The sequence below is a fragment of the Heterocephalus glaber genome, unplaced genomic scaffold, assembly GCF_053883595.1.
Source record: "Heterocephalus glaber isolate CG9 unplaced genomic scaffold, H.glaber_assembly_v1.0 deba00001150, whole genome shotgun sequence".
Taxonomy (NCBI): domain Eukaryota; kingdom Metazoa; phylum Chordata; class Mammalia; order Rodentia; family Bathyergidae; genus Heterocephalus; species Heterocephalus glaber.
Window position 1 is genome coordinate 2,161,213 of NW_028258204.1, and position 24,254 is coordinate 2,185,466.

Sequence of the window (24,254 nt, forward strand, 5' to 3'; positions counted from 1 at the left end):
TTATCAATCCCCTGAAAAATAAATCATTAACTTCAGAAATGCAAGAATATCACCACTTTGTTAACAATACCAATTTCCCAAGGGATATAGGTAGTAATTCACTATAATTCCTTTCTCTAATTCTCCTTGCACTGGGTTCCTTTCTTTAAGACAGATTTCATCTTGTTCACAAAATATTTGGTTTTGTTTGCAGAGGGGAGTAAATAATATTTTGATTGAAGTATTCAGTAATTTTTAAAGATAGGAATCACACTTTTTAAAAAGGTCAATTTAGTCGGCAAAAATTTTTTAAATTAATTTTATTCGTACAATTTAATGACTTGTAGAAAAAATTGTTTTCTCATCTTTGCTAAACAGACAAAAAGAATAAACAGTTCAAATGTGTAAGAAATTCTAGGGATTTCAATCAAAATAGAGAGGTGTCCTTGTTTAAATCCATTTACTTGTGGAGTGAGCTAGAAGGAGGCTCCAGAGGAGAGTTTGGTTTCAACAATGTCCATGACAAGGGGCACACTCAGAAGTTCTCCTCCTCTCATAGAAACTGGAATATGGATGAGAAGTCTTTCTTTTTATACCAGGGATCGAACTCAGAACCTTGACCTTGCAAGGCAGGCATGGTGCTGCTGAGCTAAATCCCTCGCCCTGAGAAGTCTTTCTTTGAGTAGCCCTTTGCACACATCATCCTGTAGATTTGATGGGTCAGACTACCCAGAAGGATTGGGCTCTTTGTGCTGGTGGAAGAGTCTTGAGCTAATCCCAGATCCTTAGCCGTGAATATTGTTCCAAATCTACCCTGAGAAATATTAGCAGAGGGAACACCATCCATCACCACTGGTACAGGATTATAAGTGCCAATCAATCAACAGCATCATGAACTCATATTTAGGATTTTAGCCAACAGTTTTGGATCAAGCCAAAACCTGATTCTAAGATTCATAGTTTCATCAGTTCCAATCACACTAATAGCTAACAGCATATTGCTGCAGATCTTGGCAGCTTGCTCAGTTGCGACAGCTCCACAATATACCACACTGGAGCCTGTGCACCCCAGCAGCTCTTTGGCAGCAGCAAATTTGTCTTTGACTCCTCCCACCACAAATGAAGTTCCCAGTTGAAGTAGCTCCTACACCACCAGAAACAGGGTCATTGATGGAAATTGTTCCCATTTTCTCAACTTCTTCGGCCAATTCTTTTGAAACTGCAGGATCAATGGTACTAGAATCTATTAATAATGAGCCTTTCTTCACTTTTTTTTTTAGAATTCCACTTGATTCAGAGTAAATTTCCACTCACCATTGATACTGCTGAGCAGTATTATAATAATTCTGTCAGCCTTTTCACCTACACCTGCTGGGGAATACACGACTTGTTCACCTACCTCTTGAAACTCTTTGCATGCATCAGGGAAAGTGTCATAATAATGAGTGGATAGCCAGGTTTCATGAGGGTTTTTTTGCCATTGGATTCCTCATATTACTTAGTTCAATGACTCTAGCTGGAGTGTTAGAAACCATTGACCTAGAAAGCACAGCTGCAAGGCTGCTAGCTGGCCACTGCTGGTGGCTCTAGTACCAGAGCAGCTTCCCAGCACTTAAGGAGAGGGGTTCATATTTGGCACATTGATGAGAAGTTGTTCTTTCAATCCAAAGAGCACAAATTTCCATCTCTCGTGGAGCACAGATGCTTAAGACAAAACATTATGTGTAGCTATTTTTATTTATTTATTTATTTATTTTTTGGTACTGGGGATCAAACTCGGGTCCTTGCACTTGCGCAGCAGGCGACAAAACCACTGAGCTAAATCCCAGGCCCATGTGTAGCTATTTATGTTATGACTTTTATTTGTGTCGAGTGATCATCAAGTATTTTATTTTATTTTATTTTGGGGGAGTACTGGGGATCAAACTCAGAACCTTGCACTTGCGAGGCAGGCACCAGAACCACTGAGCTAAATCCCCAGCCCCATCAAGTCAATTTTAGAAGTGAAAATGTAAGTCACTTTATTGTGAAATAGGTGTGTTGGTGTGTGATTGTAGTCCCGGGTGCTAGTTTGCCTGAAGAAAAAGTATTGTCTAATCCCAGGAGTTCAAAGCAAGCCTGGACACAAATTTAAACTCAGAAAAGACCAATTCATTGTTAGGAGCCACAATGCATCTTACAAATAGAAAATGTTGTAGGATGCTAGCATTAATTCATTTGAAAAAGTGAAGAGAAAATGGTAAAGTAAAAAGGCAAATCAAGGTGGAAGCAACTTTACCCTCTACTATTCCAAAATGTGAGCATGAGAACAGAGCAAAGGAAGAAAGCCAAGAGTTCATTCATCAGGCTCCAGTTTCATGACTCAAATAACTCACACAGACCTTATCTTCCAGTACTGCATGACTGAGGAACAGTATTTTGAAGGACCCAGCACTGCATTGAGAGCGACATTCAGAGGTGGTGGAAATGGTGTGGAAAGATGACTGTACCCAGTCTTGAGGAGCTTCAAGATCCATGGTCAAAAGGCCAGAGCTCCATCGAGGGGCATGACAAACCCAGAATAGTGTTTTTAGATTCTGGAGTGAGCCTGGGGAACATTTCAAGATAAAGACATAAGGGATTCAATTTTGTCCTAAAAATTATAGGTTCATCTCAAACTTCCAGTAGTTCATTATGTGAGTAGTATTTTGGAAAGAGAGCTTTTAAAGTGGTAACAAGAACAAAACAAGACTGTTAAGTGAACCTAATATAGTTCCAAGGTGATATTAGAAGAAATTTAGATCAAGAAAAAGGCAGAGGGGCTGTGTCCCATGTTACAAAGGCAGCAGAGTACTGTTTGAAAGCCAAGGACAGAGCCCTTGAAAGAGACCAAAGAGACCAGACCAGGTTTGACCTATAATTTCTAGTTTCCATAATAGTGAGCAAAGGAATCTCTTTTGTTTAAGCCCCTCAGACTGTGCTGTGTAATCATAGGAGCCATAGCTCACTGGTTCAGATGTCTGGAAATGTTGCTTCTTGCTGTTCCCCAAAGTCCATTCTGGCCATGACTGCAAGCAGAAATTTGCTCTTTTTTCCTGAAAAAAAAAATGTCTTTAGTGCATTCACTTAACTAATGTTTAAATTATATTTTAAACTGATAAATAAAAACATTAAAAAGTACATAGTAATTCGGGGCCTCTTGATGTTCTGACACATGGTTACGTTGTGTAAAGTTTAAATGAGTTGAGTTTCTTCAGGCTTATGCTCTGAAACATTTATCATTCATTTATATTGAAAACTTTCAAAACACATTCTTATAACTGTGGAATATACAGGCATTATTATTATCCATTGTCATCCAACTATCCAGTAGCATAGCAGAACATTTTACTTTTATTTAGCTATGACTTAGCACACATTTATCACTTTCTCCACACTTCCCACCCTTTCATTCTACCCAAACTCTGGTAATCAACGTTCTACTCTCAACTAATATGAAGCACCTATTGTAGATTCTACATATGCCTGATGTCAGAAATTATGTTTCAGTGCTTGACTTATTGTACTTAACAGAAAAATCTCCACATCCAAAAGAACAGATTGTGCAGAAACAAACCCAGGCACATTCAGCTACCTGATCTTGGGAAAACCTACACTAGAGGAAAGATAGCCTGTTTATCAAGTGGCACTGGGAAAAGTGGCTATACACAAGAGAAGGCTGTATCTAGACACTACCTCTCACCATGGGTTAAACTAAAATCAACATGGACCAAATAACTAAATACTAAAACAGAAACAATCTGCTGGAAGAAAAATAGCTAAAACTCTTAGACAAAGGCATAGAAAAGGACTTTATGAATAAAACTTCAATTGCACAAGAAATAACATTAAGAATCAATAAATTAAGAATCGATTAAGAATAACAATAAAAATCAATAAATGAAATTATATGAAATTAAAAAGATCATGTAAAATAATAGAAACAAGAGTAAACAGATGCAATGGGAAAATTTTTATCAACTACTTCTTGGAAAGAAGGCTAATAACTAGAATAGACAAAAACACCAAAAAATTAGACCCCCCCCTCCAAAATAAAAGACCCAACCTACAAAAGGGAATTGAAATGAATAGACCCTACCCCAAAGAAGTGCAAGTGGCCAATAAATACAAGAAAAAGTGTTCAACATTTTGAGACATGCAAAAGAAAACACTTGATTCAATCTTACTCCAGGAAGAATGGCTACCATCAAGAAATCAACTGATGGGCCAGGGATTTAGTTCAGTGGTTCCATGCCTTGCCTTGCAATGCAAGATTCCGAGTTCAATCCATGGTACCAAAAAAAAAAAATCAACTGATAATAAACCCTGGTAGGGCTGTGGGAAAAGGGAACCCTTCTGAATTGTTGGTGGGAGTGGAAATTAGTATAACCACTGTAGAGGTCAGTATAGATATTCCTGAAAAACTAAAATTAGGAATTCTACTCCATCCAGCTGTTTCCCTCCTAGGTATCTTCCTAAAGGGTTGAAGACATCTTATTAGAGAGATGCATGAATACCCATGTTAAAAGCACCACAACTCGTAAGAGTTCATTCTTTGAAGTGGCTTATATGTCCATCAGCAGATGACTAGATACAAAAAATGTGGTATTCATACAAAATGGGATTCTACCTTGCCCTTAATAAAGCAAAATCCAACTCGTTTGTAAGAAAATGAGTGCACTTTAAGGTTATAATGTTAAATGAAATAAATCAAACATAAGCTTCAATATTGCATTGTATTTGGGAGCCAATCCCCCGGGCTCTTTTGCTGTATTATGTTGAATGAAGAAAAAATCTTCTTTCTAAAGCTATAAAAATCTATGAAGACCTCCTCTCTGCCTCAAATTCAAACTTGAATTTTCTTAGTGTGAACCAAACACAAGGATGACCTGGCCTCCTCTTAGATCTGAAAACAAAAGGGAAAGGAAGCATCCTGAACAGGGGAAAGAGTAGTCATGATGCATTGGAGTTGGAGAGGGTCTTTAAGAAGGGAATGTGAAGAAAAAGGCACTTGGAGAAATAGCAGTGCACCTAGTGAGACAGAATCCCAGCAGAACATGGTCAGTTGTCCTCACCTCAACCCTGAGCGAGAAGCCACATTACCTAGAAGTCTCTAGCAAATTTTCTGCCTGGTCATGCTCTCTAAAGCATCACACACACATCAGGACTAAGTGTCCCATATACAGAAAGGAAGAGAAGTGAGTCAGGCAATCCATGGATGAGAAAGGACTTTTGAGCCTCTCTACTCACTGGTGGCCCTCAGACTCACAGAATCAACAGAGAGCAATCAAGGACCTTGGTTCTGAGCCAGCAGAATATGGAGGCACAACTTTCTAGCACTCTTCAAACTCCCCAGGAATGCCCTTGCCATCTAGCTTCTGCAGCCATGATGAAATAGGGTTGGCTACTACTGGAGCTCTTGGCAGGTTTAGTGTTACCTGTATGGTGCTGGTTTTAGGGGTGAGCAGCATGGAGTCCTAGAAGCCTCCACCCAGATTTCTGAAGAAGGCCTTGGGGCCAGGTAGTTTGCTTTGGAGTAGATGATGTATGAAGCTGTCAGAGTGAACTCAGAAGTGCTGTGGAGATGAGCAAAGCTGGAGAAGTCATGAAAGTGAAATGGCTGAGGGAAGTTGCAAGGATTGAGCAAAGTAGCCCAAAATAATAGATTGAGCAATTATCAGCAATGCCCTAGGGGTGGCACTGCTCAAACATTTTGAAACTTGTATCTTGCCATCTCTTGCTCCTGGGGATGAAAGTGGAACTACATCTGCCCCTCTGGATTTGATTTTCCTTTGGTTCCATTTTTTTCTATTTCCTTGTTCTTCAATTTGGAAATGGATATGTTTGCACAGAGCTATTGTATATGCTAGCAGTTCTCAACTTTCTTTTTTTATTTTTATAGGGCTCACAGTTAAGAGCTTACTTTAAATCTTTGATTAGACCTTGGACTTGTACAATTCAGCAACATTGGAAATGTTAGGACTTTGGCAACTCTTAGAGAGTGACTAAATGCACTTTGGATAAAAAGAAGTACGTGCATCTTTAGTAGGGGTAGAGTTGGGGATTTAGGAATCTAGGTATCCACCCAAAGGCTTATGTCCACAAAGTAAAACTTTTTGCAATCTGGTTGATCCAAGGGGCATTGCAACAGACTTGCTGTTAGAAAGCAGCATCTGGTCAAAAGAGTTGGGTAACTATGGGCGTGACTTGGAAGGGCATGTCTCTCTTCCAGCTCCTGCCTTTATCTCACTCTGATTCCAGACCACCTGGAAATCAGGAGATTCCTTCAGCATTGGCACAGTCCACCATGCTGCTGACTGTGCAAGGATTGAAGCCTCTACAAACTGTGAGTCAAAATAAACCTCTTCTCCTTTAAGTTGCAGGTCTGAGGTAGTGTGTCTCAGTGACAAGAAAATTCACTAAGACACTGCCGTAATATGTCTTTCTGGTCAGATTTACAATTTACTCAATTCCAGCCTACCTCCAACTGTACATTTCATCTTTGTCTTTACCCATGTTTTATTGCCTTCAAAACCTCTTTCTTTTCCTCATTTCTCTCATTTATATTCTAGATATTCTGAAAACATCTAAAATGACCTCTTTTTTTCTTAAAGATTTCTCAAACATCATCTATAATAAGAAATCAATTGTTGTTGCAGCTGAGGGATTGTTTACATGCATTGGGTTCTGTCCATCATTTACTCTTTGACCGTGTTGGTCTGGTTCCCTGACTGGACACCAAGAGGGAGTAAGCTCTGCCTTCAGAACCACTTCACATAGGCCATCAGGGAGCTTCTGTGTGACCCCCAAATATTAGATGACAGTCTGACCCCATTCTCTGTCCACCTTGACATTTCTTATGTTACAGAAAGCTCTCCTGGGCTGTCTCCTCATCTTGGCCACCGTGGAGACTTCATTCAGTGCCCGCTGTTATACGCTCCCCTTGAAAAAACCTCGAGGTGACATGTTTGATGGTAAGTTTTGGTTTTTTAATATTTTTTTGTATTAAATTCTTTTATTGGTACATTGTAGGTATACAACACAATTACATTTCTCATTGGGAATTATACCTTTACATAATGCATCTTGGTTCTTATTTTTTCCCCATTCCTAGCCCTCCCTTCATGCCCTCCACCCTTCCCTATTTACAAAGACTTTTTTTCCATTTTTTCCATTTCTCATCATTTTTTCTTTCCCTTCTTTCCTTTCCCCTGCCCCTCCCACTACCCCTACCCCTTTGGACCTTTTCTTCCTATTTTACATTATCGATTATTCATTCTAATCATTGGTACATTTTAGGTATACAATATAATGACATTCATCATTGGAAATTTGCGCCTTTACATAGTCTCTCTTGGTTCTTATTTTTCACCCTTGCCCAGCCCTCCCTTCAAACCCTCCAGTCCGCCCTATTTACAAAGATTTTGTTCCTATTTTTCCATTTTCTCATATTAATCTCATTTCCTTCTATCCTTTCCCCTAGCCCTCCCACTTCCTTCCCCTTTGACCCTTTTCTTCCTATTTCACATGACCTATTGTACATTTAGTCCTTATTTACACTTTCAGTTTCTCACACCAGAGAAACTATTCAGTATTTACACATCTGTGTCCTATTTATTTCATTTAAGAGTATTGCCTCAATGTGCATCCACTTAGCTATAAATGTCTCTAATTTCTCATTTTTTATGGCTGAGTAGTACTCCATTTTATTAAAAAAACCCACAATTTCTTTATCCAGTCTCCAGTTGATGGGCATTTGGGCTATTTCCAAGTTTTAGCTATTATGAACTGTGGTGCTATGAACATGGATGCACATATATCACTATATGATTCTTTTAATTCTTTGGGGAAGATCCCCAGCAGTGGAATAGCAGGGTCAAATGGGACTTCCAGTCCTAGTTCTTTGAGGTATCTCCATACTGATTTCCACAGTGGTTGTACCAGTCTGCACTCCCACCAGCAGTGGAGCAGGGTTCCTCTTTCCCCACAGCCCCGCCAGCATTTGTTATTGGTTGATTTCATGAGAGCAGCCATTCTTTCTAGAGTGAAGTGAAATCTCAGTGTTGTTTTCATTTGCATCTCTCGAATGACCAGTGATGTTGAGCATTTTTTTCATGTATTTATTTGCTATTTCTACTTCTTTGTGTGAGAAATGTCTGTTCATTTCAGATGCCCATTTTTGGATTGGGTCTTTAAATTTGGGAGGTCTGATCTTTATAAGTTCTTTATAGATTCGAGATAGTAGACCTTTGTCTGAGGAAGAGCAGGTGAAGATTTTTTCCTACATTGTGGGTTGTCTCTTCACACTGCTGGTGGTTTCTCTTGCTGTGCAGAAGCTTTTTAAAAAGAAGAGATCCCATTTGTTGATTGTTTGTGCTAGTTCACAGGCAACTGAGGTTTTGTTCATAAAATCTTTTCCTACACCGATGTCTTCAAGGGTTCTACCTAACCTCTGTTCCAACTGGTTCAGAGTTTCTATTTTAATATTTAGATCTTTAATCCATTTTGATTTTTGTTTAGTGCATGATGAGAGATATAGGTCTAGTTTTAATCTTTGGCAAGTTGAAGCCCAACTTTTCCAGCACCATTTATTAAAGAGGCTATCTTTCCTCCAGTGAGGTGTTTGGCTCCTTTGTTGAAGATGAGATGGCTGAGTGTGTCTGGCCTTGTTTCTGCATCTTCTAATCTGTTCCACTGGTCCTCAAGTCTGTTTGCCAGTCCCATGCTGTTTTTATCACAGTAGCTTTGTAGTAGAGTTGCAGGTTGGGGATTGTGATACCCCCTGCCATGTCTCTGTTACCTAGAATTGCTTTTGCTATTCTGGGTCTCTTCTTGCTCCAAATAAAATTTTGGATTATTTTCTCAAGGTCTATGAAGTATGCTGCTGGGATCTCAATTGGAATTGCATTAAATCTGTATAGCAGTTTTGGAAGTATGGCCATTTTCACTATATTAATCCTTCCTACCCAGAAGCAGGAGATGTCTGTCCATTTTCTGATATCATCTTCAATCTCTCTTTTCAGAATGCCATAGTTTTCAGAGAAGAGGTCTTTGATTTCTTTTAGGTTGATTCCTAGATATTTCAGTTTTTTTGGATGCTATTGTGAAAGGAATTATTTGCCCTATTTCTCTCTCAGTGAGTCTGTCATTCATGTAGAGGAAAGCTATTGATTTTTGTGTGTTGACCTTGTAACCAGCTACTTGACTGAATTTGGTTATTAAGTCTAGAAGACTTTTGGTGGAGTTCTTGGGGTCTTCTATATAGAGTATCACATCATCTGCAAAGAATGACAATTTGACTTCTTCATTTCCTTTTTTATTCCTTTTATTTCTTTCTCTTGTCTAATTGTTGTGGCTAATGTTTCCAGAACTATATTGAACAAGAGTGGTGATAGTGGACATCCTTGTCTTGTTCCTGATTTTAGTGTGAAGGATTTCAGTTTTTGACCATTTAATATGATATTGGCTGTTGGTTTTTCATAGATGGCTTCTATCAGTTTGAGGTAGAGACCATCTATTCCAATTTTTGGTAGGATTTTTATCATAAATGCATGTTGGATTTTGTCAAATTCTTTTTCTGCATCTATTCAGATAATCATATGGTTTTTGTACTTGGCTCTATTGATATAGTGTATTACATTAATTGATTTTCGTATATTGAACCATCCCTGCATCCCTCAGATGAATCCCACTTGATCAGGGTTTATGATCGACTTGATGATCTTTTGCATTCTGTTTGCCATTATCTTATTAAGGATTTTTGCATCTATGTTCATTAGTGAGATTGGCCTATAGTTCTCTTTTTCAGTTGGATCTTTCTCTGATTTGGGGATCAAGGTGATGCTTGCTTCCAGGAATGAATTTGGGAGGATTGCTTCCCTTTCAATTTCATTGAAGAGTTTAAACAGTAGTGGCAGCAGTTCCTCTCTAAATGTCTTGTAGAATTCAGCAGTGAAGCCATCAGGGCCCAGGCTTTTCTTAGTTGATAACTTTTTAATTACATTTTCAATTTCATTGGTTGATATTGAGTTGTTCAGAATTTTTAGGTCTTCTTCATTCAACTTTGGTAATTCATATGTATCTAGGAATCTGTCCATTTCTTCTGTGTTGTCCATCTTATTGGTGTATAGGTTTTGGAAGTAGGTATTGATGATCCTCTGGATTTCTGCTGGGTCTGTTGTCATTTCACCCTTTTCATTCCTAAGTGCATGGATTTGGGCCTTTTCTTTCCTTTTTCTGATAAGGTTGCCTAAGGGTTTATCAATTTTGTTGATTCCTTCGAAGAACCAACTCTTGGCTTCATTGATTTTTTGTATCGTTCTCTTAGTCTCCATTGCATTGATTACTCCTCTGATCTTTATAATTTCCTCCCTTGTATGAGCTTTGGGGTTGTCCTGCTCTTCTTTTTCTAGAAGCTTGAGGTTCAGCATCAAGTTGTTTAATTGGGATCGTTCTGTTTTCCTAATATGCATATTCACTGCTATGAATTTCCCTCGTAAGACTGCTTTCATTGTGTCCCATAGATTCCGATATGTTGTATTGTCATTGTCATTTAATTGAAGGAACTTTCTGATTTCTTTTTTAATTTCCTCTGTGACCCATTGGTTATTCAGAAGTGTGTTGTTCAATTTCCACATGTTTATGAAATTTTTCCAGTTTCTTTTGCTGTGAATCTCCAATTTCATAGCACTATGGTCTGATAATGTACAGGGGACAACTTCAATTCCTTTACACTTACTTAAACATGTTCTATGTGTGAGTATGTGGTCTATTTTGGAGAATGACCCATGTGCATCTGAGGAGAATGTGTATGCTGATTTTGTGGGGTGGAAGACTCTGAAACATCTGTTAAGTTCATTTGTTCAAGAGTTCGATTGAGTTCTAGTATTTCATTACTTATTTTTAGCCTAGTTGATCTATCTATTTGTGACAGTTGGGTGTTGAGGTCCCCCACTACAATTATATTAGTGGATATATGGCTTTTCATGTCTGTTAGTATTTGTTTTATATAGTTGGGTGCACTAGTGTTTGGTGCATAGATATTTATGATTGTCATCTCTTCCTCTTGGATTGTTCCCTTTACAAGGATGTAATGTCCTTCTTCATCTCCCTTAATCAGTGTTGGTTTGAAATCTACTTGATCTGCCAAGAGGATAGCTACTCCTGCTTTTTTTCGGGTTCCTGTCGCATGCAGTATTGTTTTCCACCCTTTAACTTTCAGTCTATGAGTTTCCTTTTGAATTAAGTGTGTTTCTTGTCTGCAGCATATTGTTGGATTTTGCTTCTTCACCCATTGTGCCAGTCTATTTCTTTTGATTGGTGAATTGAGACCATTAACATTGATGGTTATAACTGAAACGTATTGACTTGTCATTGCCATGACTTTTTCTTTTTGTTGGGTTCTCCCCCTTTAGATTTAATTTCTTGTCATGCCAGATGGGTTCATTCTGCTTTGCTTCCTGGGGTTGTGATCCTCAATATCTGTTCCTCTGATATTGTGTAAAATTCTTTGGAGTGCTGGTTTGGTATTCACAAAGTTCCTAAGGTGCTCTTTGTCATGAAAGTATCTTATTTCTCCATCCATTTTGAAAGATAGTTTTGCAGGGTACATCAATCTGGATTGGAGGCTGTTTTCTTTTAGGGCTTGGAATATGTCACTCCAAGCTCTTCTTGCCTTGATGGTTTGTGTTGAGAAGTCTGCTGTGATTCTGATGGGCTTTCCTTTGTATGTGATTTGTTTCTTTTCTCTGACTGCTTGGAGAACTTTGTTCCTCTGTTGTGTTTCTGGAATCTTAACAATTATTTGCCTATGTGTAGATTTGTTTTGATCAAGGCTATTTGGAGTCCTATATGCCTCACTTATCTGTATGTCAAGCTCTTTTCCCCTGCTTGGGAAGTTTTCTGCCATTATTTCTGTGAAGAGATTTTTTATGTCATCTGCACTCTCTCCTGTTTCCTCATTGAGCCCAATCAGTCTTATGTTATTCTTCTTTGCATCATCTAGCAGCTGCTGCATTGATTTCTCATGTTCCCTTATAATTTTCAAGCAATTTTTCTTTTCCTGGTCACTAATTGCAATCTTATGTTCTATATCTGAAATTCTGTCCTCACATTGGCTCATTCTGCTGTGTAGACTTTCAATGGAGTTTTTCATGTCTTGGAAATCTATTTGCATCTCTTTTATGGATTCCATTTGTTTCTTATGTTGGGATTCCATCATGTTCCTGAGCTCCTCTCTAGATTTATTAATCATGTCTTGCACTAGGGGCACAATTTCTCCTGTTATCTGAGAAATTATTTCTGATTTCATTTTTTCCAGATCCCCTTTTGTTGCCAGTTCAGTGGGTCCAGGTGGTTGAGTATCAGATTGTTCCATCTCATTTCCCCTTGGGGTTGCTGTAGGTGATCTGGAAGTCTGGTTTTGAGACTTATTTACATGTTTTCTCATTTTGACTGTGGCGGGGGGCTGTTAGTGCCTGCATGGATTACCTCCTCTGAGCTGGGTGAGGTGGGACAGGGGCTGCGAGCAATGGTATGGATGGTGACCCAAAAGCCCTTTCCTGTGGGCTGGGAGCAACCGGAGGGATGGTAGCCGGGAAACCCCTTCCTCTGGACCAGGAGCAGTGGGATGGTGGCTCAGAAGCCCCTTCCTCTGGACCAGGAGCAGTGGGATGGTGGCTCAGAAGCCCCTTCCTCTGGGCCAGGAGCAGAGGGACAGAAGGTGGCCCAAAAGCCTTTTCCTCTGGGCTGGGAGCAGGGGGAGGGATGGTGACCAGGAAGCCCCTTCCTCTTGACCAGGAGCAGTGGGACGATGGCTCAGAAGCCCCTACCTCTGGGCCGGGAACAGTGGGACTCAGTACCTTGGTCTGGTGGTGTAGTGTCTTCTGTATCTTTGTAGTGTGGAATCAGGTGGCTGCCTGTCTGCAGCGGGGTGATTTGGTGTCTTCCACGTAACTCAGGACCTCGGTAGGGCGTGCACAGACCTGCCTGTCTGCAGGGTGCTGATTTGGCGTGTCCTGTGTGACTCAGGACCTCAGTAGGGCATGGGCCGACATGCCTGTCTACAGCGCGGTGATTAGGCATCTTCCACATGACTCAGGACCTTGGTAGGGCATGCACAGACCTGCCTGTCTGCAGCAGGCTGATTCGGCATGTGTTCCATGCGACTGGGGACCTTGGTGGTTTTTTAATATTGATTATGTGACTGCTGACAGGTGAAAGCCTTTGACCCAATACAATGCAATGGGTTAGGACACATACAGAAATGGAGGAAACGAAGAACTACAACTTAGTCTGCACTTAAGATATTACTTTTCAATTTTAGTATATGTGCTGCAGAAGTGAGAACTTACTTTTCAATTTTATTGGGCTGAGACTCAACTAGAGAACTTTAAAAACTTACCAGATCTGGGACTCCATCTAAGACTCTAATGATGGTGATGTGTGGGTTTTTCAGTGTGCATTGATATTCATGGAGTGGAACACTTAAAGAACTCTAAATGGACGTCTGATTACTGTTTGGATTGTTCTTGCAAAGAAAATGGATTGAAATGCTGTAGTAGGTGAGTATAGTTCACAGTAACCCAAAGGGGATCTGGCTGTCTCCAAACATCAGTTCCTTTCTTATTCGTAATCCTATTTTTCTTGTCTTCCTAATAGCCTTTATTTTGTAGAGTGGTTTTAGATTCTCAGTGAAATGGAGCAGAGACAGAGATGTCCTTTTTGTCTCCTTCACATATATGATCAGAGTCCCACACTCAGCACTGCCAGTGAAAGCTCCACATACTATTTTTCAGAGGCTGTGTCCACACATGCGCATCACCCAGACCCCATGGTCTACATGAGGGTTCACCTTGGGTGTGGTTCAGTTTTCACTCCTATTATTTTATTCTTTTCAAGTACATTTAGTGCTTTCATATTGTTGTACAACATTCCTACCATTCATCCTCACAGACATTTCATTTCGTTTCAGTTAGAACTCAAAACTCATCCAATCACCAGTTCTCTTTCCTTGTGCCCCAATTCTTGGCTACCACCATTTTCCTTTCTATACCTATGTGTCCCTGCTCTGGGAGCCTTGCATACTTCCATCCATGAAGTATTTGGCTTCTTGAGAGTAGTTTACAGAACTTAATGTGGTGTCCTCAAGCTTTACCTATGCTGCAGTGTGTATTACAATGTCCTTCCACATCAAATGCTATAACATTGCATTTTGTGGACAGAACATTGTATACTTATCCATGCAGCTGAGGATGGGCACTTGGCTTCCTTCCACTTCAATTTTTTCTTTACTAATTAATTAATTATATATCTTCTGTAATACCCAAGTGCTCATAGGTTCCTGAGGTCAGGAAATAATACTCAATTGTCAGATGCTATTGTAGAATTTCTCTTGATGCCCACTGTAGTCTTGACCTTGGAAATGTATAAAAACAAGAATGGTGAAAACCCTGACATAGGAAAGAGGTGGGAGTTGTCAGGAATGAGCTATGGTGTTGCACATTCTATAAACCCTATGTTCCTTAACTTCACATGTTGAAGTCACAGAAGCAGAGGGTTTGGCAAGTTCTCTGTTACATTTCTATAAATTCCAAAATTTTATCCCTTGGGAAATAAAGCACAGATACCTGCAGCTGCATCTAAAGGAGGCATCCCACTCCCACCCTTCAATCACTCTGATGTCTCCATGTCAGTCAGCCCTAGCTTGTAGTGCTTTACAATAATATTAATAGTGTTTATTTTATTTGTTTTGCTGTTGTGGCACTGAGTATGAACCCAGGACTCATGAAAACTATGTTAGGATGCTTTACCACAACCCTACCTCCCTGCTCAACAGGACAATCTTTGTTGAGAGAAGCACCATTGTGAAGTATTATTTCCCAAACTAACCTCTGGATCTGATTGGAACCCAAAGCCTCAGAGTCATATGTGAACTCCAGTGAGTAGATGAACAATCTGATGACATAATAGGAACGTGGGAATCCTACTGAAGTTGAAGTGTCTAGAAAGTTTTACCCATATTCATTGAGAGAATTTGTGGTTAGTACACAGGGGAACAAACAAGACCCTGAAGTAAAGACTGGGGCAGATGCCTGGAGCAGACTCCTAAACATTGCAGTGCCAACCACTGCCCAGTGCAGCTACATCTAAATATTGTAACTCTTGTAATTTTGCAGTGTCTTTGTAGCAAGTGACATTTGACTCTGCAGTGTAGTCATGTCTCAACCATGTTCTAGGCTGGTCAAAATTTTTTCACTTATAAGGGAGCACTGCTGCCTACTTGCAAAACTCTCCCTTGTTAGTCAGCTTTGTAATCCCAGAACATCCATAGCCCTACCCTCTGTGGTTCCTGAGAGTTAGGTAAAGAAGGATAAGGGTTGGTCCCAGCAGTGAAGTGGGAGCACAGAAGAGCTGCACTGATTTCAATGGCTGAGAAAGAGGACCACACATTTTCTTTTCTCCAAGTAGAATTCCTTCATAGCTTCATGCATGAAAATATTGTCCCAAATGGCCCTGGAGCTGTCTGCTTCTGTCTGCTTAGATCTCCTTAAATAGTTGTCCAGAGACTGGATTTCAAGGGAGGTATAAGCACTATACTGTGCATCAGAGTGTGGGGAGGAATTTCCCAGCTATGTGACCCCAGTTTGATCATCTCCCTTAAGTCTGTGTCCCTAGTCTAAGATGAGTCCTTGCTCCTGTTGGTGGAGTTAGCTCTTCAGGTAATAGTGCAATATAGGCTAGGGGCAGCCCTTCCCACCCAAATCCAATCAGTAGCAGTGCTGGCCATCGTGAACACAGTGGCAGGGAAGGGCTGTGCAGACTGCATGTGGGAGACCTACTCTGTGCCTTTCACCATGGCTCCTGACTAATGTTCATGCAGGAAAAAGTGGGACCCATGTGAGGGCTGATCCATGTGACTGTATGGTATAGACAGGTCCAGGGCTTGGGGACCCACCCTGGGACTGCCAGACATAGCATTGCCATAGATTAGTGAGGGGCAAACCACCAATACGATTGTGTGCTTCTTCATGCACAGAGCTGACATGGACAGAGGGTGGGGTGGCTGGTATCCTTGTCCTTCTAACAGGCTTTGTTCTTATCTCCATGACAGAGTTGCTGTGCCTGTGGATTATGACAAAATCAGGTGCCGTTCCATTTTCCACAAGGACAACTGCACCTACACTGTGGAGTATCGCAAGGACCCAGGAAAACCTTGTCCTGTCAGTCACTGGAAACTGTAATGTCCTCCTGTATGCCCAGTATCCCCAGGCTACCCATTCTACCCCTGTGGCTTCAAAAAGAATGTGAATTTGTAGCCCTATCTAGTAGTAAAGTCATTCTTGAGCAAACCAATGAACGTGGATGTTCTTTAAAATGACTAATTATACATGCAGTGGTTCAATGTGCATTTCAAAGCATGTAGACAAAAAATATATAAATGAAAGTCACAGTGTGTGTCTCACACTGCAGTCAGTTATCATGCATCTCTTCCAGATGACAACTGCTACCTCTGCCACTTGTCATATGTCTACTTTCAGCTTCCCTTTTCCTGTGTCCTGGTGGACAAAATAAAAATAAATGTATCTATGAAATGAAATCAGATTATTTTTTCCTTTTTGATGTTCATGCTTATACACTACTTTTTCAGGTAAGGTCCTGTCTTCTATGTCATCAATCCCTCTCTTTTTGCCCAAGATCAGAGGAGGGCAGGAAAAGTAAGTTGATGAAGTTCTCTCAGGAAGCCATGCAGCATCACAGAGAATTGAGTCTAGGGCTCTGATTCAATTAGCCTAGCCTGGGTACAAGACTCTTGATATCTGTTGCTCCACAGATTCCAATATGGGGTAATTTCAAACAGTGACAAAATGTACCTCCTCTACAGTTTCTGAGGTGTAGAACATGTGCTTTCTCAATCCAGTGCTGGTTTTCCACACCAGAATGGATGCTGTTCCTGCTGTAACATGGTGGCCAGGCACCCTGAAGTCCGTGGGTTCAGAGTGGTTCTGTGTACCTCATTTCTAAATATGCATCTTAGTTGTTGAAGGATTGGTGACAGTTAAGGGTCCTACAAAGCCCTAGCTCCTTCTACTTGAAGATATGGTTGTGTCTCCTTTCTCCTATGTATTTAGTGTCCTCTGGGACATTCTTTTCCAGTGGTATTTTTCCTCACCTCTCTTCCCCTCCCAAGCTTTCGCAATCCTTTAGTGTCAAAATCTGAATTTACGTTACCTGTGCTTTGTGTTGAGGTGACCCTCCCACTTGGTGGGTCACTCCTGCCTTAGATCCATGAAACCCTACCATCACTTCATCCTTTAAATTACAGAGATAGAGTTAGTATGTGTGGACCTTTTGTCAAATCTGAGACTACATGTTTCCAATTTGTACATCTTTTCAACACTAAGTAAAAAAAATCATTCCCAGGTGGGTGATGCCACCCTGGAAATAGTTCTGGGGAGGAGCAGAATGATGGAAGCAGATGTGGAAAACTGCATGTGCTGCTTCAATTCACACAAGCACATATGCTGGGTCTGGATAGTGAAGGTTGTAATCCGGGTTCTTAGTTATTTACTCAATCTTTAAAACAAAATGCCTAACAATTACTCAACATAATATGCATAATTTAAACAACTTTCTAAATGTGCAATGTAGTGACCTCAAGACATTCATATTGCAAGGCAGCTGTGACTGTCATCCATCTGCAGAACATTCAGCACCAAGACTGTATTTCTACATGGATTAGGTGGTCTCTTTGATAACTCCTATCTCTCCACCCCCTGGCCGCTATGATTCTGTTCCTATATCAATTAATTTAACTCCTCTATTAATGGGGCTTAATGTTGGTAGGTGTGAGGGATAACTTTTCATGTTTTCTAGCATATTGAGACAACTATTTTGACAATTAAATTGACTAATATGACTAAATATTTTAATTTATCTGGAAAAGAATATATTCTGTATTCTTCACACTAAGCAAAGATGTTGGAGGAAAGGGATATCCCAATGGGCTAGATCTGATCATCAGACCATGTGTATGTGTATTGGAAATCACTCTACACTCCATAAATATTTACAGTTACTATATGTTATCTTCAAATAAAACAGTATTGAAGAAAAGAACTGGACTACTTCATGTTCATTATATCAAAGGAATCAAACAATATATATTCTGCTTCATTTTAAAATATGCATTTCTAATTCTGAACATCAAAGTTAAATGATACTTTGCAAAAAAACACACAATATTAAAAACATAATATCTTCATGCCATATTTAAATTTCATCATTTATCTCATATTCTAGATTTGAGGCAAGAATTACAGATTGCATTTAGTTATGAGATTACATCAGTGACCTTTAATTAGAAATCACAGATCAGGCTTCACTGAACTTCCAAGGCCTTAATTTTTTTGAAGCATTAGGTTAATTCTTTGTATTTATTTATCAGGTATCAGGGATCAAACTCAGGACCTTGTGCTATCCAAGCAGGTGTACCGCCACTGATCTACATCTTGTGCGCCTATGTCAATTCTTTTACAGAACAAATTTCTCTGAAAATATTAAGCCATGTATTTCTATAAGCAAGAATACCAAAGGAGAGAAGTGTGCCATTCCCTGGTCAATGTAGTGGAGAGGTTTTGGTTCTCATCACTGGTGAAGAGGTTCAGTTCCTTGCCAGAAGTCATGTGCATTACAACCATCTTTTGGCTGAAAGTTGTACCTGTAAAAGACACTTGGAAATAATTCAATATAGTGTTTCTTACTTAATCACTAGTTATGTTATCTTATCTTTTTAAAATATCCATTTTGAGGCATGAATTATAATAAGTACACAAATTTTTAGTACATAAGTGAAAAACTTTTAAAAGGATGTGTAAAGTAGCATCCTGTGCAATAAAAACAGAATATTTCTCTCAACTCCAAAATGTAGAAAGCTGATTCTTTCAAATAATAGTATGAGACAGCAGACCTGATCTAGACCTATGTCCTTCACTCTTACTGAGCTTTGAGTCCTGTCTCTTTCTGACATCAAGATAACTTTCAGGTGGTTTGGATCATCACAGTGTACAAGGGGAAGCACTCACAGATTTCTCTGATAATCAAGTTCAGTCAGTGCATGGCTACATGAGGTAGTAGAGAAACGAACCACTGGAGTATATCTTGAATGAGATAATGAAGAGTTGAAATAAAGAAAACAAGAAAGCTAGAATGAAAAGGAAGTTTGCAGGCCAAACTAGATGCCACAAATTATGTCCTTCTGTGAAACATGCAAAACATTCAATTTAAGAAGCTGGCAGTAGGAATGGATTTGAAGCTGAGCATTAACCCCATGGGCCACTGTCTGCAGTGTTCATCAGGGCATGTGCTTCTCCTCCCTGTGATCTGGCCCAGGGACTGAGATCATAACAGGAAAATGCTTCCCTGTTCATGAGCTCTGTTTGGGACTGGAAGTAGAACCATTCTGTGAAATGGGGAGAAACATTTATATGAATAAGCCTTTGTTGGGGGGAGGTTCAGTGTGGTTCTCACCCTAGTAGTCCCAGAGTCCTCAGTGCTAGTACAGGTTAGTGTTTCTCTCACAAGGACAAAGTTCAGAGTCAGGGATAATAACAGTGTCATCTCAGTGTCGAGATGCAAACCAGCCTTAAAAAGAGAAGTTACAATACTGGTGAGTTCCAGGTGTAGGGCAATATGAACATCTCCATATTCACTCTTTCATCTCCCCAGCACTGCACCCTGAAGGAACCACATGCCAGTCTTAGGGGACTGATTCAAGAATAAGGAGGTGCGCAGTGGGCCAGACAATATGGGCTGTTACATAGGGCATGATGTTAAGAAGTACAAGAAAGAAGTTTGGTGTTCTGGCCCCGGGACAGTAAGCTCTGAGGGTGCAGATAAACATCATGCACTCACTGACACACTCTCTTCCTGATCCACTGAAGTGACAGGATGCTGGGCAACCTGCAGCAAGGGAGCCAGGAGTTCCAGAGATCGAGTGCAAAGGATAGAGTGAATCTTTCTGCAAGATCATGGGTGCCAGAGACTGCAGTATTGATTATGCCCAAAATATGCTGTAAGCAGTGCGGGTCACAAAGAGTTAAATCCCTTGATTGGCTTACTTTAAGAAGTGAGTCTGGCTGAAGCTGCATGACTCACAGAAGTATCTTATGAGCAACTTGGTAGCTCACAGATTAACATGATCTGCCCCCTAACAGCCACAGTTGAGGCCAGAGTAATGGCCTATGAAGCTATGGGGTTAATAAGAGATAACATCTGAAGCTGAGATCTGAGTAATCACACCCAAATACTATTCCCACAATTAGTGCCTTAGTAGCTTGAAGGACAATGCTCTAGAACCATGTATTTTGTCTATCTGGCTTATAATTTGAAAATGCTTTGACTTATCTTTAAAGCCTTGGCTAAAGAGACTTCTAGACTTGAGTGACAGATTCAGTAGAGTAGCTGGATACAAGGTCAACACTCAAAAAACAATAGCCTTCTTTATAAAAATAAGAGACTTACTGAGAGAGAAATTAGAGAGAAACAATTCCTTTCACAATAGCATCCAAAAAGAGAAATATCTAAGGATTAATCTAACAAAGGAAGCAAAAGACATCTACACTGAAAATTACAGCACTCTGAAAAAGAGATAAAAAATTATAGAAAATGGAAAGTCTTCCCTTGTTCCTGGGTAGGAAGAACCAATATGGTGAAAATGGCCATACTTCCAAAACTGCTATATAGATTTCATGCAATGCCAACTGAAATTCCAACAATATATTTCACAGAACTAGAGAAAACAATCCAAAATTTCATTTACAACCAGAAGAAACCTAGAATAGCAAAAGCAGTTCTAGGCAACAGAGACATGGCAGGGGAATATAACAATCCCCAACTTGAAACTATACTACAAAGCTACTGCAATAAAAACAGCATGGTGCTGGCAAACAAACAGACCTCAGGATCAGTGGAATAGATTAGAAGATGCAGAAACAACTCCAGACATACTCAGCTACCTCATCTTTGACAAAGGAGCCAACAACTCCCACTGAAGGAAAGATAGCCTATTTAATAAATAGTGTTGGAAAAACTGGATTTCAACCTGCCAAAGATTAAAACTAGACCCTTATCTATCACCATGAACTAAACTAAGGTCAAAGTGGATTAAAGATCTAAATATTAAAACAGAAACACTAAACTTGCTGGAAAATAAGTTAGGTAGAACTCTTAAAGACATTGGCATAGGAAAAGACTTCATGAACAAAAACTCGGTAGCATGGAAACCAGCACAGAGAATAAACAACTGGCATCTCATCTTATGAAAAGGCTTCTGCACTGCAAGAGAAACCACCAACAGAGCTAAGAGACAACCTACAATGTGAGGAAAAATTTTTAGCAGCTGTTCCTCAGACAAAGGTCTACTATCTAGAATATATAAAGAACTGAAAAAAAAATCAGACCCCCTCAAATTCAAAGACCCAATTTAAAAGTGGTCATCTGAAATCAAAAGACATTTCTCAGACAAAGAAGTAAAAGCAGCAAATAATCATGAAAAAAATGTTCAACATCACCGATCATTCCAGAGATGCAAATGAAAACAACACTGAGATTCTACTTCACCCCCAAGAAGAATGGCTGCTATCAAGAAATCAACCAGTAACAAATGCTGGCAGGGGTGTGGAGAGAAAGAAACCCTTCTACATTCCTGATGGGAGTGCAGACTGGTGCAACCACTGTGGAAATCAGTATGGAGATACGTCAAAGAACTAGGGCTAGAGGTCCCATTTGACCCAGCTATTCCCCTGCTGGGTATCTTCCCAAAAGAATTGAAATAATACCACAGCAGTATATGTGCACCCATGTTTATAGAAGCACAGTTCATAATAACTAAAGCTTGGAAACAGCCCAAGTGCCCATCAACTGGAAACTGGATAAAGAAGATGTGGTTTTTTTGTAAAATGGAGTACTATTTAGCCATAAAGAATGAGAAACTAGAGACATTTATAGCTAACAGGATACATATTGAGGACATACTCTTAAGTGAAATAAATAGGACACACATGTGTAAATACCGAATAGTTTCTCTAGTGTGAGAAACTGAAAGTGTAAATAAGGATTAAAATGTTTAAAATGAATAATTGATAATTTGAAATAGGAAGAAAAGGTCCAAAGGGGTAGGAGAAGTGGGAAACGGAAGGGAAAGGAAAGAAGGGAAAGGAAAAATTATGAGAAAAGGAAATAATGGAAACAAAGTCTATGTAAATAGGGAAGGGTGGAGGGGGTGAAGGGAGGACAGGTAATGGGAAAAAAATAACCAAGACACATCATGTACAGGTGCAAGCACCCAATGATAAATGTAAACTTATTGTTGGAGTCACGTGGAAGACGCCAAATCACCCCACTACACACAGGCAGGTCTGCCCATGCCCTACCAAGGTCCTGAGTCACACGGAAAATGCCAAGTCACCCCGCTGCAGACAGGAAGACACCTGGTTCCACACTACAAAGACCCAGAGGGCAACAGACCACCAGACCAAGGTACTGAGTCCTGCTGTTCCCGGCCCAGAGGTAGGGGCTTCTGAGCCATCCTCCCACTGCTCCTGGTCCAGAGGAAGGGACTTCCTGGTCACCATCCCCTCCTGCAGCTCCCAGCCCAGAGGAAAGGGCTTTTGGGCCACCTTCTGTCCCGCTGCTCCTGGCCCAGAGGAAGGGGCTTCCAGGCCACCATCCCTCCCACTGCTCCCGGCCCAGAGGGAGGGGCTTCTGAGCCACCATCCCACTGCTCCTGGTCCAGAGGAAGGGGTTTCCCGGCTACCATTCCTCCGGTTGCTCCCAGCCCACAGGAAAGGGCTTTTGGGTCACCATCCATACCATTTCGCCCAGCCCCTGACCTACCTCACCCAGCTCAGAATAGGTAATCCATGCAGGTTCTAACAGTCCCCTGCCCCAATCGAAATGAGAAAACACATAAATAAGTCTCAAAACCAGACTTCCAGATCACCTACAGCAACCCCAAAGGGAAATGAGATGGAACACTCTGATACTCAACCACCTGGACCCACTGAACTGGCAACAAAAGGGGATCTGGAAAAAATGAAATCAGAAATAATTTCTCAGATAACAGGAGAAATTGTGCCCCTAGTGCAAGACATGATTAATAAATCTAGAGAGGAGCTCAGGAACATGATGGAATGCCAACATAAAGAATAAATGGAATCCATAAATCAGATGCAAATAGATTTCCAGGACATGAAAAACTCCATTGAAAGTCTACACAGCAGAATGAGCCAGTGTGAGGACAGAATTTCAGATATAGAACATAAGATTGCAATTAGTGACCAGGAAAAGAAAAATTGCTTGAAAATTATAAGGGAACATGAGAAATCAATCCAGCAGCTTCTAGATGATGGAAAGAAGAATAACATGAGACTGATTGGGCTCAATGAGGAAACAGGAGAGAGTGCAGATGACATAAAAAAATCTCTTCACAGAAATAATGGCAGAAAACTTCCCAAGCAGGGGAAAAGAGCTTGACATACAGATAAGTGAGGCATATAGGACTCCAAATAGCCTTGATCAAAACAAATCTACACATAGGCAAATAATTGTTAAGATTCCAGAAACACAACAGAGGAACAAAGTTCTCCAAGCAGTCAGAGAAAAGAAACAAATCACATACAAAGGAAAGCCCATCAGAATCACAGCAGACTTCTCAACACAAACCATCAAGGCAAGAAGAGCTTGGAGTGACATATTCCAAGCCCTAAAAGAAAACAGCCTCCAACCCAGATTGATGTACCCTGCAAAACTATCTTTCAAAATGGATGGAGAAATAAGATACTTTCATGACAAAGAGCACCTTAGGAACTTTGTGAATACCAAACCAGCACTCCAAAGAATTTTACACAATATCAGAGGAACAGATATTGAGGATCACAACCCCAGGAAGCGAAGCAGAATGAACCCATCTGGCATGACAAGAAATTAAATCTAAAGGGGGAGAAGCCAACAAAAAGAAAAAGTCATGGCAATGACAAGTCAATACGTTTCAGTTATAACCATCAACGTTAATTGTCTCAATTCACCAATCAAAATAAATAAACTGGTAGAATGGGTCAAGATGCAAAATCCAACAATATGCTGCAGACAAGAAACACACTTAATTCAAAAGGAAACTCATAGACTGAAAGTTAAAGGGTGGAAAACAATACTGCATGTGACAGGAACCCAAAAATAAGCAGGAGTAGCTATCCTCTTGG

The 24,254-nt window shown here is 40.2% G+C and overlaps 1 protein-coding gene and 1 pseudogene across 1 annotated transcript; one reads left to right on the forward strand and one right to left on the reverse strand.

Annotated features, from left to right (window-relative positions):
- Window positions 1-514: 514 nt before the first annotated feature.
- Window positions 515-2,495, reverse strand: LOC147828272 (3-hydroxyisobutyrate dehydrogenase, mitochondrial pseudogene; annotated as a pseudogene).
- A 3,568-nt stretch (window positions 2,496-6,063) lies between these two features.
- LOC147828273 (beta-microseminoprotein-like) lies at window positions 6,064-16,553 on the forward strand. The gene is made up of 4 exons (XM_087210560.1): window positions 6,064-6,343; window positions 6,866-6,971; window positions 13,454-13,559; window positions 16,109-16,553. The coding sequence occupies exons 1-4, from the start codon at window positions 6,194-6,196 to the stop codon at window positions 16,236-16,238; spliced, it is 492 nt and encodes a 163-aa protein (XP_087066686.1). The 5' UTR covers window positions 6,064-6,193; the 3' UTR covers window positions 16,239-16,553.
- Window positions 16,554-24,254: the final 7,701 nt, after the last annotated feature.

Coding starts and splice junctions, on each gene's coding strand:
- LOC147828273 (XM_087210560.1), top strand. CDS start 6,194: ATGGGCGTGACTTGGAAGGGCATGTCTCTCTTCCAGCTCCTGCCTTTA. Junction 6,972..13,453: donor TCGAGGTGACATGTTTGATG/GTAAGTTTTGGT, acceptor TGGGTTTTTCAG/TGTGCATTGATATTCATGGA. Junction 13,560..16,108: donor GGATTGAAATGCTGTAGTAG/GTGAGTATAGTT, acceptor TCTCCATGACAG/AGTTGCTGTGCCTGTGGATT.